Genomic DNA, 15,798 nt, shown 5'->3' with positions numbered 1-15,798 from the left:
CACAAGCAGCTTTTGGCAACATGAAAATTAGTTTTCCACGAAACTACAAAAAAAAATCGTTAGAAACATTTTGTAACTGAATACTTTAAACTTAACAAAAAAAAACAAGCTTTAACTCTAGACTCCGAAAATCATTGAAAAGATGTAAAAAAAAAGAAGCTCTTAGAAATATTATACTTTCTTGTACATTTCTATTACTTTCTAAGCTCTGTTTCAATTTTATTAATGTCATAAAATGCAATAAAAATAAGAAATGAACGGCATTAGCGTAAAACTCTATACAATAAAAGTAATGACGTAATTATTTGCGTCACTGATCGCTAACACTATTCTAAGCCAAATAGGTCCTAGACATAGTCTGTAGGACACTAGATCAATGTCTTACTTGGCAAGAATACAGACGTTTTTATATAAAGTCATAAATTAAACAATATTACCTTCATGTTTATTTTGTGATATAAAATAAAAAAGTATTTTTTTCAACCAACTTACATGACGTTAGGCTTAAAGCAACGACTTCAAGGCTGGTTTACATAATACCAGTACAGTAGGACAGTAGCGCTGGCGTGATATGGATTGTTTTGGCTCACCAGTGTGGCGCCAGTTAGTGTTGTTGATTGTGAGCGCCACTGTACTGTACTGGCCAAATGTAAAACAGGCATCAGTAATGCGTGGATAAAGGCTGATATTAAGGATGATGACAATATTTGTCACCTGGCTTTTACAAAGCTCATCGCTATTAAGTAAGTTTAGGGACCTAAGTCTTTAATGCAAAGGTTTAATGAGCTTTTTGCAAGGGATTAAAATAGGCTAGCTTAACTTCTACATTTCTTCCCCAAATCAAATGTAAGTTAAGTAGTCACTCCTTATATCTTATGTGTATCATATTTTTTTATTGTATTGTTTATTTTAAAGTAGGTATTCATTGATACAAATATAAATATAAATATTATTTCATTGATTTTGACTTGTCCATTTACCAATGTCGTCAAGACCTGTCAGTTAACTTCATTTTTGGTAAACTAGTATGGGAGGGGTGTATTAAGGGGATTTTTTAAGGGAGAATTCGTAGTGCCTAGTTAAGGATGTGTAATGTGGAAAGGAGTGGGAAGAAGGCGTCGTCGGTCAATACTGTAGGTGGCGCGGTGCGGACGGAGCGGGGGCGGTAGGAGAGGCGCGCAGGCGCGGGCCCCGCACCCCGCACACCGCCCCCGCCGGCACGAAGCTCGCTCACGCAACTCGCGAGTCAGCCGTCGTGAGCTACAGATCGCGCGCGGGATCCTCTCTCCAGTCGCGTGTCATGTTTTCATCACTGATATCATCTGTCAGTTAGTTTCCGATGTCGATGTTAAAAAACATGAATGAGCACCGCGCGTAATAACATCGGCTGCGGTGGCTACGACCGTAGCATCTGAAGAGGACAGCTTTCGCCGATTATCTGGTTTTTCTCGTAAGCTTGTGGCCGTTGACACCGCAGCGTGCGGGTCCCGCAGTGCGCGAGTGTGTGCTTTAGCGAACGTAGTTGAGGACGTCAGCTGAGTCGCGTAAACATTGGCCTTACAAAGTTACGACAATGGCAACGCCGCTCTTCTTGTAATCACTGGCGTCTGACAATTAACGGGGGTCCCGTGATGAAAATCAACATGAGGGCATTTATACTGATCTTCTTAACAGGTAAGAACATTCTTGCCGTTGTCCAGCTTTTTCTATATCCAAACAAATCTTTTTACACTAATGCATGTTTGTTGTATTAATTGCTATAAATAATTATAAATGCCTTTTTTTCCTCTATTTCGGACTTTTCTGAGTTGCACTTAAGCTAACCTAAGTTTGTTTTGTGAATTTGAATTAAATTTTGATCACATTGGAAACTACCGCTTTTGCATATTAAATTTTATGCATTTTAGTATTACCTTTAAGTTAAATTTAAGTAATTTATTAGAAAAATGTAATGTAAGAATTTATTTTCAAATAGCATCTTAAGTAATATTTTAAGCACGTTAGTCACTTTTGATTTAAAAGAAAATATTAACTAATAATTATACGCAAGGATACTTCAGGGCTGTAAGCATCTGCCACAGAAAATATTGGGTGAACAGACACAAGATAAATTGAGCCGCGCCTCTTATTGGTATATCTCCACTTCAACCGTTGTCCTCCTATTTTTGGTATTTTCAGGATTAAAGCTGCAACTTTTTAATGATGATCAAGTTAAAGTAGCAATCGGATCCTATGATTTGAATTTGAAGTGAATAATAGCGTTAAAAAAATCTAGTACAAGATTATTTTAGTAGACCGACACATCTTTCGTATCTTTCTGTGATATAAGAAGAGTATTGATTGTTGATTAAGAACGGTCATGCTTACCACTAAGAGCATCGCCATCTGATGAGCTAGCCTAGATGTAGGAAGAATTTTAATATTTCGAAGTAGTTTATTTTAATTTCATACTAGAGGTCGCCCGCGACATCGTCAGCGCAAAACTATCGAAAAGTATAGTTAATTAAAATAAAGTAGGCTATAACATGTCCGCGTGTATCAGCTACCTTACCGTTAAAGTCTCGTCACAATCGGTCTAGCCGTTCCGGAGATTACCCGGAACATACATGGTCTTCGGACAGACATACAGACAGACAGAAATAAAAAAAATACACGTGATACACAACGTGTACGAAATATTATATTTTTCCCGATATTACATATTGACACTCCAATTTTATTAACATAGATTTTTTCGGTTCTCTAGTAGGGGAAAGCTGTCCCTGCTGCTGCTACCAAAAATACGTGTTTTCACTGTTTAGAGTCAATAATCTTTAATTAAGCTTTAAGCGACGCGGTTTAATAATATTGAGGAACTGGCAAATTATAATTATTTTACATAACGTACGTATCATATGAGTAAATTCCATAAGCAACACTAATGCCTCTCAATTTATCATCGGTCCTGAGAAATAAGTCATAAGCTTGTCAAAACCCTCGTCCCACGCGCTTCAAGAAACAAACGGGACACTTTGAGATGGAGATAAAGTAATTTTTTGCGTGTTCCAATTTATTTCTCGAAGTGTACTTTTTATCTTATTCGTAGGAATAGATTGTTTGTATTGTATGTATGTGTACGTACAAATATAAAGTATTTTCAGAATAGTTATCCTGAAAATACTTTATATTTGTACGCAAGAGCAATTTTATTCGATGTTGTGATTCAAATTTATGTCGACCATTCCAATTTTAATCATCCGTTTTATATTTTTCTTACGTTAATATAAAGGAATTAATTTAGTTATAGCAACATATGAGTTTTTTATTAAAGTCTTGACATTAAAATCTCTGTTAAAGTCTTATAAATATCGCATAGACATCGACGGATAGATCACTTATCATTAGGTGAAGGTCCTATAAGTGTCATATGATAATAATAAATTATTTTGTGTTGTAACGTAAGAATTCATCGTTAAGATTATTATGGATGTACTGAATCGTATCCCACTTTTATATTTAAGACATGAGTTTAGGAAAAGCGAGTAAAGATTTTTATCGGCCAATTATATTATATTTGAGAGAACATTAATATTTTTTTGCGAAGCGCTAAGGTTTAACTCATAAAGTATTTAGAAAATTTGCATATCTACCACAAATAATTAATACTTAAAGAATGTTGCCAGTCTTTTATGTAAATGCAACCTTCCCAGGTTGAGATAGTTCATTCAAGCAACTTTATCTACCTTACTTCTCATACTTGATTGATTAAAAGCTGTTTGCTAAAACTAGTACTAGTGTTACAAGACTAGTTGGCACCAATCGATGCATTTGCTTACGAAATGTCTAATGATGTGATAAGTTGAATGAATGTGATTGGGATAAATTGACCTTGGATTATATAAGTAGTTGCAAAATTATTAAACGTTTATTGTATGTAACTGAATTATCTATTTTTAACTATTTTAAAGGAAGCTTACGGAAAAATATTTTTGTGGAGTATCTAAAATAGCTTTATTGTAGTCGTATAGAGGTCTAACAAAAGCTTTTTTGAAAAAAAGAATTTTAAGCCTGGATATCCAAAGAAACATTAACAAACTATCAATACAAGAGAGACGACTGAAATGACGAATGATAGATGGATCTGGAGGACGAAAATCTGCTACAATGACCCCATATATAGAGTAGGATGACATAGAGATGATTGGGTAACCGCTGAATGGCTACACTTACGGCTGATTCTCTATATTGCTCATTAACTAATAGTCCGTGATGTAAGAATTCTTCTTGGGTATATGTTTAAGAAAATATTTGATGCTGAATGCATTCAGAAAAAGTGTTTCTTATAAAAAACTTATAAATAATAAGATATACTTGAAATTAATATTTTCAACAAAACATTGGCATTTCGTTTCCAATATGTTGTAACAATACCAATGTGTTTCGTTATTCAAAAAAGATTTGTTAAATAAACATCTGTTGATTTTATGCTTCTATTCTCTTTTTTCTCTTTTGATTATTGTAATCTGTAGATCGTAGTACAAATTCTTTAGCAACGTTTTGTATAGTGTGTCTGGGTGTTATTACACAATTCCCGCATTCATACTTTCAATACGGATTGACAAGGCGCTTGGGGATATCTCTTTTGTTTTTGAATGTTCCGGACGTGCACTAAAAGCTTTGCAGCATTCTTTTTGTCGCACAAAACAAAATAACAGATACTGATATTCTGCATCTGATTTTTGTGCAGACTAAATATTTTTAAAATGACCTAATTAAAGATCTTTCCTGTCTTGATTGCAAAACTGAATTTTAATGTTTTTTGTGTTTTATTTTACTATAATTTGACCGTTTTCGAGCAATTTATTGAAACTATACTTAATTGTAGGTTAATGATAGATATTTATATTTAAACGAGTAACATAGTATCAATTTTTGCTGAGTTATTTTGGTAACAAAGCCTACAAATTTAGTTTTAGTTTACAATATTAGTTTCTTAAACGTAATTCAATTTAAAGTTAACAAAAACGTAGATTAATTATACTGCAACTCTTACAAGTTTTGCAACCTTTTTTTTCTTGTTAAAACCAGCGACAGGTGTACAATGCAGGTAAAAATCTGAGACGGAATCCTCTCTTAAAGGAACATATCTTTAAGAAAAGTGTTTCAAAACTTCGAGAATTTATTTTAAGGCATAATATTCTTAGTAACATTTTTAATAATTATATTCATGTTACTTAAGGCTTGCAACGAGTTCAGAATAAGTAAGAAATGTTTAAATATACATTGTAGTTTTAGTCTAGAGTATTCAGTAATTCAAGACTAAGTTAAAGCAAGCAGGACACCTCTTCTCGCGAATCTATTTTTTTCAGTACATTCAGTTATTCATTTAATCTAAGTTCAGCAGTCTATTATTTTGTTGGCGATCATCGTTGGCCCTTTGAAGACAGAACAAATAGAGGTATTGGATTTTTTCCTCGGTGTTCCAATTGTACAACTACTTCGACAATCTTCCATTTCCTATTTTTTTCTATTCAAATAAAACATCTTGGCAGTTCGCTCCCTGGCAGATTTTTTTTTACTTATTCCCAATTTCCTCTTCACGGTCCTCACAGAACTTTTGTTTTGGAGCTTTTTAGACAAAAAATCTTATTTCAAACGTAAGTCAAAAAGTTTTTTACCGAGAAAAAATAAAAGTAAAAAGTTGGAGTAAATTTCTTCCTTTCGCACCCTTATCATTCCCTTTTCATGCATATTGAAAACGTCGTTTTTTAACTAAATCAATTTATTACTCTTTTATATATTTCTATCATAGTAATATTAGGGTTATAAATCAATTCAGACTTTGTCACGTACTACTGTATCATATTATGGAACAGGTTTAATATTCACATTGTACTGTTTTTAAAATTAACACTTATTATGATTATTCTCTTGCAATATATCTATTAATCTATATATATAAAAGAAAGTCGTGTTAGTTACACTATTTATAACTCAAGAACGGCTGAATCGTTTTGACTGAAAATTGGTGGGCAGGTAGCTTAGAACCAGGAAACGGACATAGGATAATTTTTACCCCGTTTTCTATTTTTTTATTCCGCGCGGACAGAGTCGCGGGTAAGAGCTAGTTTAGTATAATAGCAGGCTTTTATATTTCTATCCATTCTATTTTTACGTAGTCATCAGAAATATGTATGTTCATATTACGCAATGGAGTAAATTAAAATAATAAAAACCGCTTAGATTGTTGAGATATTCTATTTTAATCAACCTAAATTTGATATTATAATAGGCTTTGACCTACATATGTTTTAATTCGAAATTGATTGAAATTTTAATTAATTTTGAAATCTTATTATTTTTTATTAGGCGCGTGGGAGTTTAATCTTGTCTGGCGTAAGCGATAATGAATTTTTCAGATTTGATAATTATTTTTTTAATTATCTTATATATTCTAAAATAGGCCACGTTAATCCTATGTTGTATTTGGTGGTGATAAAAAATTTCTCTTTCTTGATTTCTGAATAAAAACTTGTATTAGGTTTTTATCTTTTCCTGGAAATGACTAAGCTTATAATATTTTTACCATTGGATTTTTACCAAATATAATGACTTTCTATCTTTTCTTAAGTGATAAGATTGTTTTACGCAAATAACCGCTAGTTGTAACAAATAATTTGATTCAACGCCAGTTCCAACGCGTTTCGTAATCCATTGCATTGAGTGATCCCAAGTTGCATCTGCTCCGGGTTTTTTTTTGCTTTTCTCCCAGAAACGGACGTGAAACGCACCTGGCTTCTCATGTTTAGACTTACGTTTTGATTTGGGTGCAGGCGTCGGCTATTCGAATGTAAAGTTATATTTGGTGCGAACAAAAGATTTTAGATTGATTTAAAGGTTAATTTGTAGTCTTATTTTATAAATTATTTTGTAATTAATATGATCTTGATACTTTAACATGATTGTTAAAATAATGGGGGTTTTATTTGTAGCAAAGAATGAAGTAGAACTCGTGTAGAGTTTTTAATTCCTATGATATTCCAGATTACTTCCAGTCTATAGTAAAATTAGATTTAATCGTAGCAATTTATCGTTAAAACTAAATAATTTGATGTCTATAAATAGCATATGTGTAAATGATTTGTTTTGTATAAATAAATATTGTCTCCGCGTACACCTTTGTTTCTTGGGAATGTTTGCATTCGAAGATCTCGTCTATTTCGGTACATTCAAAATACGCATAAATTGAAGCAGGATACGGGGATAAGTGGCGCCGGCTTTCATCTGTTACGCACGCTGTGTTTACATCTGTTGACGTGCGTATGCGCATCGCAACGGTCGTACTGCAAATGACATTTTACGATTACAAAACTATCGGGTCTGTTTCATTTCACTCAGAACTACTTCAAAGTATACTGCCGCACTCAAAGTTGTTTAATAATCAGTTAAGCAGTCCCTTAAAATATATTTTGAACCAAAATCTACACTAAGGGCTCTTTTATCATTAAACAAGTCTGAGTGGGGTAGTTAGTGGATAAGGTAATCATTTAAATGACAACACTTACTTATGGTAATAAACGGTGCTTGTAGATTATACTCGTTCCGACGACTTGCTTTGAAAAGTAATTTCTGAGATAAGTACGGATTGACTCGCATGTCTTGTCTCCTTCATATTTAGGCTGAATAATCTGGTTTACGAGAAACTACAATTTAAACTAATAGCGGACGTATAATCTAATCTTAGGCTGTATATCGTAATGTCATAATAATTTACTAAAACAAATTATATATAAGGTTATATCAAGAAATTATACGGTTAAAAAGGAATACCAAGGTTGTATGAGCAAACGGGATTCTCGTACAATATACCAATAAGTTCACTCCCACAAATGTTACAGTGGGACTAACGAACATGATAAAGCTTTGTAAACTTGTGTAGAAACACAAACGCAGGGTATGACTAGTGCTATTGTGCACCCGTAGTTCCCAAATAAACTAAGGAGTGTGAAGACAAAGTATAAACGCCCTTCCGTTGTTTACACTTCGCCTTGCAGTTATTTTGTCGGTTAAAGGTAATTTAAAAAAAATCTGGTTAAGTACTTTGTAATAGATAGACCCTAGCTTAGTCCAGGTGACTGGATAGACAAATAAAAAAACTTAAGAATACTCGTAGATAGGACAGTTTCCTATAGATGAGAGAACTTAAAATTCGGACCAGTCGTTTTTTAGTCTGTTAATAACAAACAAATCTTTTTTAGATACACTTTGTAGTTGCCAACAACACAAATACCGCAAAACAATAAAAATGGAATGTACGTTTTAATTTTAGTCGTGAATTAAAAGCTTCATATTGCGGTGAATACTTCGCAGTAATATTCCGACTCTACAACAGACTAATCAGTGGCATTATGCATCTTGTCACGAATTGGAGCTGTTATTTCGAGCTCTTATTTGTTTCTATCGGTTTCCATTTATACTTTTCAGAATACAGTCGCATTGTGTGTCGCTTTTTGTCTCCTATTCATTTCGACATTTGCTTCTGGTGCGGGTTTTACACAAGAAGAGAAAGTATTTTTTTTTTCGTGTAACAATGGAATAGTTGTTAAACCAGAATCTAAATGTCATATTAAAATGACCACAGGCTAAGTTCGTTCTTTTTTAGACTTCAAATGTGTGAATATTAAAAAACTTGTATTTAAATATTTTCATATGAAATATACTAGACATAGCTATGTTCATTTTCTTGAAGTTCAGCGCCGCCTCGGGTGAAAATTAATTCAAATATACCCAAAGCTTGAAACAATTCAATTTGCGTTTTGTTCAAATGGAACTTTTCTCATTTGCTATGGTTGCAGTAATATGAAATTCTTTAACTTTATTGACATTTCAAAAGAATTACATAACTGTTATTAAAATTCGATTTTATCTTACTAATATTATAAATGCGAATATTTAGATGGATGGATAAATGGATGTATGATTGTTTGAAGGTATCTCCTGAACGGCTCAACGGATCTTGATGAAATTTGGCACAGATGTAGAACATAATCTGAAAGAATACATAGGTTATTTATTAAGTTTTTTTTAATTCCGCGCGGACGTAGTCGCGGGCAACAGTATTTAAATAGTTTAGCTTTTAAACAATAAATCCAGGCTTCAAACATTTCCAACTCATAACTTCAGAATTTGATCTTTAAAAACTAAAATTGATTTCCAAATTTCTCCAACTTTCTGCCACATAAGTAAAAAATCTATATACGTAATTCTCCTCTGCTTATTTTTTTCATGACATATTTTATTATCGTCATTGCGGATAACAATTTCCCCTGCATATATGTAACAAAAGAAACATGGCCTGAAAAATGACATCATTAAACTGAAGTGGTTATTTCGTTTGTGGAAAAGTTGTATTTACGTTAGTATAAACAAAAAGGGCGTCAAGTAGGTACAGAACAATGCATTGCTTGCATAGGTGGGCACAGTTAATCAAAAAGTTAACTTCGTTAATCGTTAATTCGTTAAATAAAAATTTAACTTCGTTAATCGTTAAAGCGTTCAATTTACGAAAATTTAACGCAAGTTAAAGTTAACAGTTAAAGTTAATTTTTGTTTATATTACGAGAATAAGGCGCAAGCGGGAAATGGCCATACGAATAATCTCCGAAACGTATGGACCGATTTTGTCGAGAATTTCAATAGAACTTAGGCTATTTTTTACTGCGCTTACGAAATCTCAGGCGATCGCTAATCCTATCTATAGTTTAGTTATATAATATACTAAAATATAATTTAGACAATAGGAGCGATGTACTAATGCCTGTACCATAATAATGACATAGCATGCACTAGTTACACATACTTATATACTACACTGACAATGATGGACAATTGACTTTTTCAGTCAATTTTTTTATCGACAATCCGACGTCACGGAATTAGAGAACTAACTAAATTTAGACAACATAAATTTTCTATTAGACAGTATGAAGACATGTGATAATATTCAAAAGAAAACAATCAAAACTTTTGTGCAGTATTTACATTTATCTGTTACTATTTGCACCCGGTTATTCATTTGCTCATACTCCAACAACTGGACATTTAATTTTATGTATAATTTGGTAATATTTTTTTATTTTATTTTAGCTAAGGGCCCACGAACAGACATCATTTTTTACGTACTTTTTGTTTATTAATATAGATTTATTAATAAAACTTCTAACATCAGAGGAAACTTATTATAACATTGATAAATAAACTATATAACCAATCCAGTGATACATCTCAATGCATCGACTATACAACTGAGATGCCTTCGATAACTTCTATCATCTAATGATCTATCGTCCGATCTATTATTATATGTTAAATCAAGTTAAATTACTCTCAGTGTATAGAGCATAAGTTACACGACATAACGAAAACAACCAATCGCGGGTGATGTCTTCTCTCTTTCTTATCACCTATAAAATCGTTATAGTTAATTAGTAAGAATATGGTTTTGAATTATTTTCAACGACATTCGATTAGTTTTAAAATAAACTTTCGATATACGTAATAAAATCTATGTCTTTTTGTAAAGGTCACTTGTGGCAACATTTCATATATTAAATTTAGTATAACACAGTTTAACATTATTTCACTAACATAATTATTTTATCTTTTTCCTCATTCCTTCTCGTTTTGTCGTATACTTTTTTTTGTAAACAAACAAATTATCTTCGCTATTGTCTTTGCGCAGCGCACGTGCATCCCCGACCATTAGAAGGGTTGGGGCCATAAATCCATCGAGTTCGTTATCGCATTCTCTGTGCGGCTGTCCATTTGATCCTTTGTTCATATTTTTGTTGTTGTTAAAATTATTTTTCGTTGACTATGAATAAGCCCCAAAAAAACAAACGACGGTAATAAACACCTAAATCCCTTTTGTTTTTGAGGAACGTTTATTGCGTGCACATTTCGTCTTTCGAATTTTTAAATTTATTTTTCATTGTTTGTTTCTTATCTACGCAATGACAAAAAAATCCTATTTGTACGCTTTTTCAAATGAACCATAAACTATTTTTTTTTTATATTTTTTGTTGTCTTTAAACTCCAACATTAAAATAAACATTTTTGTCTGCAACAAAGTTTAGTTGTATTTTAGGTACGACGTTGAAGAGTAGAGAGAGTTTATCTTTTTTAATAGATTTTGCGTCTCACGTATAACAATTATTGTATTAAGAGTAAAGTGTTTTCGAACCTTATGTTGATTTTATAACAAAGACTTGTTCTAAAAAAAGTGATGTTAAATAAATGAAAACCAGTTTTAATGTGAATAAAATGTAATAAAGACTTTTCGAGATATTTGTGTAAATGTGAAATAATTAATAAACTTTGAAGGTGTCTAGCGCCTAAACTTCGAAAATATTTGATAGAGGTAAGTTTGTTTAAATCGTCACTATTTTCGAACAAGGATTCTGTGGTACTCTTTTGATCACGTCTATCCCGACCGCTCGGTGTATTGTATTTGTATAACATGCATCACACTCGCTCGTTCTCGTTCACCATTCGACTCGCCGACGGTCGCCGAACATAGCCGAACTTACGAATGTAGCCTGTTGCATAATTTAAATAAAATGACAACATGTCAATAAGTGTCTATTGTAACAATTAACGGACTAAATTAACGGAAGTAGAATTTAACGGAAGTTAACAAGAGCGTTAACACTTTTTGAATTTAACTTAAAAGTTAATCCGTTAAGGAAAATGTTAACTTCGTTAATTAACGATTAACGGATTAACGAGTTAATGCCCACCTTTGATTGCTTGGTATATAATTATCGACCTTGAAACGAGGGTTGCCACGCTAACGTCGGCACGTGCAGTAAAACGATAATGATAGAGTGGCTAGGGGAGAATTATAATCAACTGAATAACTAATTCAAGCCAATGCACTTTGCTCTGCGCAATGGACCTTTTTGCGGCACCCTATGTCATTTGAGATGAACAATAGTTTGCTTTAAGTACATTTTTTCATTAAACAAAAACATATTTACATTTCATACGTTAAATAGACAAAGAGAATAGGCCAATCTATGGTATAATTACAGAATAAAAGTGTTAAATATTTATCAGAATTAACGCAGAAATGTTAACGACTATAAAAAGTAAAATTACTCGTACAAAATAGTGTTTTGTTAATAAAAGTTGCTGACCCTAATTTAATTCTAGGCATACAAGCCACGACGTTCGACTAATTGGTAGAAATTAAACGGCGGATGTTTTAAAAATTTCGTCATCGACCTTATAGTGGTATGATGTTTCAAAATAAGGCGAGAGATTTCACATCATGAGTTACTACAACTGAAATATTTATACAAATAAATATTGCTATCTTTATTTTTTTCTAAAAGTATGAGAAGGATATATCAGGCCAATAACATTTTAACAGTGAAAACCCACAATCACCATTACCACAGCCGCGTTTTATAAATTACATGTTTCTTTAGTCACGTACTTTTGATATTAATTCTTTATTGATAAAACTTCTAACATGTCCCTTACTTTTTGTTTTAGAAAAATATAAAGAAAATAAGTGTATACAAGGAAAGAATAAGGAAAAATATATCATCTCATATAATTGGGCCAGAGAGGTGAAGGACGTGCCCAGTTCGGGGTTAGGGGGAAGGGTGCGAGCGAAGCTTCTCGTTGCGTACGAAGTACGAACTCTATTCTAGGTCGAAATATTACAGCTCCACATTCCGCGCTGCAAACTTTATGGAAATGCGATCCACGATCGCGACCCCTTTGCCAAACGAAACTTGGCTTCGCTTTTGCTTGTCACAGGGTTAATATATTGGATTAAAAGGAAGAAATGTCGAAATATTAAACTGTTGTATAACTCGACTTAACTGCAATTTACTTTTAGTCTATCCACTGAAGTATTGCAGACAGGCAATATCTTGATCGTCTGTTAAAAAATAATAACACATTTACCCAACGACTTTTAATCCAAAATAGCTAATGTTTATATATATTAGCTTTTAATACATTAACGAACCGATTTCGTAACATAACAGAAGACATTTGCATAGATATATACACTGGGAATTACGATTATGGATAAAATGCATTACGCATTTGTAATGGCGGGGATCGTATCTATAATAATAAAATTAGATTAGAGTTTGATCGTAAATCTTTTTTTTCATTATCTATGCTGACGTCGCCGCGCCGCGCCGGGTCCCGGTCGCGGGGAAATCGTCCAAATCCCCATGTTTTGACGCACATACCCACTGTATTTATGACACACAGCCCGCCTTTATCGATCTGACACGAGATTTATGAAGTAAACATGTGTGCTCACAAGATTGGATTGTTGCACGCAATAGGTCACTTAATAAAACGTTTTTACCCTATTGAAGCATTTTGTGTTCTTTGCAGTAAAAATTACATTGAATGTTATGTTAAATTATGTTGTAATTTTTTTAAGTAATTAAAATTTTGATGGTTTTTTTTAAAGTATTTTTATCTTGTTTTTTGTTCAAATTTGTTGTATATGTAGTCCTGCCTTATAGTTTATGTTGTGAAAGTATAACCCCAGTATAACCAACTGGTACAAAAGATCATTTTTGATTGTGTAACCCGAGTAAAATATTACTCCATAAAAATTTATAATCGTGAAATATCTGATATTTCTGGCTTTTGCAACTTCTTATGTTAAAAAATCGAATAGTAAACCATAAAGTAACACACAATACCTCTTTAAAAGTGAATGAACTATATTAAAATAGGTAACTGTCTAGTCATGTGTATTGTAGTGCCTTGGCAAGATAACGCCGTCTTTACTTAATAGCAGTCAATGTTGAAATGCAATTAGCAGGCCCAATAATATAGCATTTCATTCACTAAGTTCGTTATCAGACAGACGCGCATTCCATTCTCCAATTTGTACCAATTACAGAATTAAAATCATTTTAGCGATGAGACATTCCTTTCTTAGAAGTATTCGATCAATTAATTTTAATTAAACCCAAGGCGGATTTGATTTATTTTCTTAGATTTTGAAAATTATATCAAATGCTTCCTACATTTTTTTAAGAAATTTCTTATATTTTTGGTTTTGTTACCGAAGTTTGTTTTAAGATCCATAAGAAATTATTTAAAAACCACTTCATTTTGAATGACATAAAAATACCTTTACAACTTAGTATGACGCGACGGTCTGTCTTACTTTTAGTTTATTAATATTTAATTTAAATCACCAGGTAATATTCTCTACCAAATTATTATAAAGAAAGATTAAAGATCGGTTTGCAAACGTTTGAATATGCACACTCCTTCACTTAACATATAGCTACTCGAAGTAGTCAAGCTAAAATATTTGAGGGGCTTATTTGGAGTGATCCATTAGGGTTATATTTGCTTACTCATGCTACCTTTTCGACTGTTACTCAAATGTTTCAAACCATTCGAAAACACTTATGTCCAATAACATAAATAATATAAATTTATTTCTTAAATATTGTGAACATTTATATTTTATGTATGTATAAGAATGCTAAAAATATGACAGATTGTTGACATTTGTTATAATGACAGTGCCCCTGAAGCGAGTTGATTAATTTTCTTACCTTTATCTGTGTCATGACCCGAAAGAGAAGGTGCTTTAACCTTTCTGCACTTTATACAACTTGATATTGTAACTGTAAACGTGAATTAAAACAAAATGTCATTCATTAATTGAAAGACCGATGGCCAATTACCTCGGTACATATACAAAACTAAGAAAATACATATAAGTGATATCACTAATGTCCCTGCTAAAGAAGTTACCACGACGAAATTCAGACGTTATGTTTCTGCCTTTCTCCCGGTGACTATGGCTTTACCTTTTTTATCCACTCTACCTTTTCTTATACTTCGTACTTCTTTACCTATAGCGCTTTGCATTTACGCTTGTTATAAAAAATCTTCGGATACAATCTGATTTATTATAGCACCCACTCAAACATTAATGAATAATCATATCACTAATCGCCGATCTCAAACACGCTACCAGAAAGTGATATTAATGGTTATGCCAGCATAATTCATTGTCACGATGCACTAAGTATTGGTGGTTTGTAGATAAGCTTAAGTGAAGTGATTAGACTGGCGCGTCTTACTTCCGGTGCGGTGACGCGGGCAGCGGTCGCCGGATACGACGCGACATGGAAAGCATTTTAACCGTACCCGCTCCACTGCCGGCCTACCATTGTTCTATTTATTGCCAGCACGATCTCGACCTATTGATCCCTCCGACTTTAAATACTACGTGTCATTGATTTTAAATGCAAAGTATTGTATCGATTATTACAGTTTTAGAAGATTAATATGTAATGCGGCGGAAATAAGGAATTATTATTTTGTGGGAGAAGGAAATTTTTTAAAGATAGTTTCTTATGAACACTTTTTTCATTTTACTTTACCTTTTTATATATCTTTTTCATTTACGGTTTGTAAAGAGATCCTTGTCAAGACCGAGCTAAATGGAAATTGGAAATCAATACTATTGATTATTTTACTTCTCCGTCGTCTTCTTGTATCAATGCTGTCGTTCATTCATTGTCATTTAATTTCATCTTCATCAAAAATCAATAGGTATATAAGATTACTCAATTTGATTTTATCTTTTAATCTGTACATTACATTATTTCATTGAGGTTAACAGTAGCATAGTTTTTGCGGCGTTGTGTGAAGCCAAATAATGTAGTAGGTAGCAACCCGATACAGTAGCCGCTGTAACACGAAGCTTAACCAGGGCTTTGCATTTATCAATGTTGTTTGCACACTGAA

The 15,798-nt window shown here is 32.8% G+C and overlaps 1 protein-coding gene across 2 annotated transcripts in view; it reads left to right on the top strand.

Annotated features, from left to right (window-relative positions):
• Nucleotides 1-1,241: 1,241 nt before the first annotated feature.
• LOC106718525 (transmembrane protein 132E) overlaps nucleotides 1,242-15,798 on the top strand; it is an 85,186-nt gene continuing 70,629 nt past the window's right edge. For both annotated transcript variants that reach the window (XM_045686736.1, XM_045686737.1), the window contains exon 1: nucleotides 1,242-1,674. In XM_045686736.1, coding sequence (XP_045542692.1) covers nucleotides 1,632-1,674 — 43 coding nt within the window. In that variant the 5' untranslated portion in view covers nucleotides 1,242-1,631. The remainder of the gene's footprint in view (nucleotides 1,675-15,798) is intronic.

This window comes from Papilio machaon, chromosome 4 (assembly GCF_912999745.1).
Source record: "Papilio machaon chromosome 4, ilPapMach1.1, whole genome shotgun sequence".
In the NCBI taxonomy this organism is placed as follows: Eukaryota; Metazoa; Arthropoda; class Insecta; order Lepidoptera; family Papilionidae; genus Papilio; species Papilio machaon.
The sequence above is the reverse complement of the archived record's forward strand: the minus strand, read 5'-3'. Positions and strand labels throughout refer to the sequence as shown.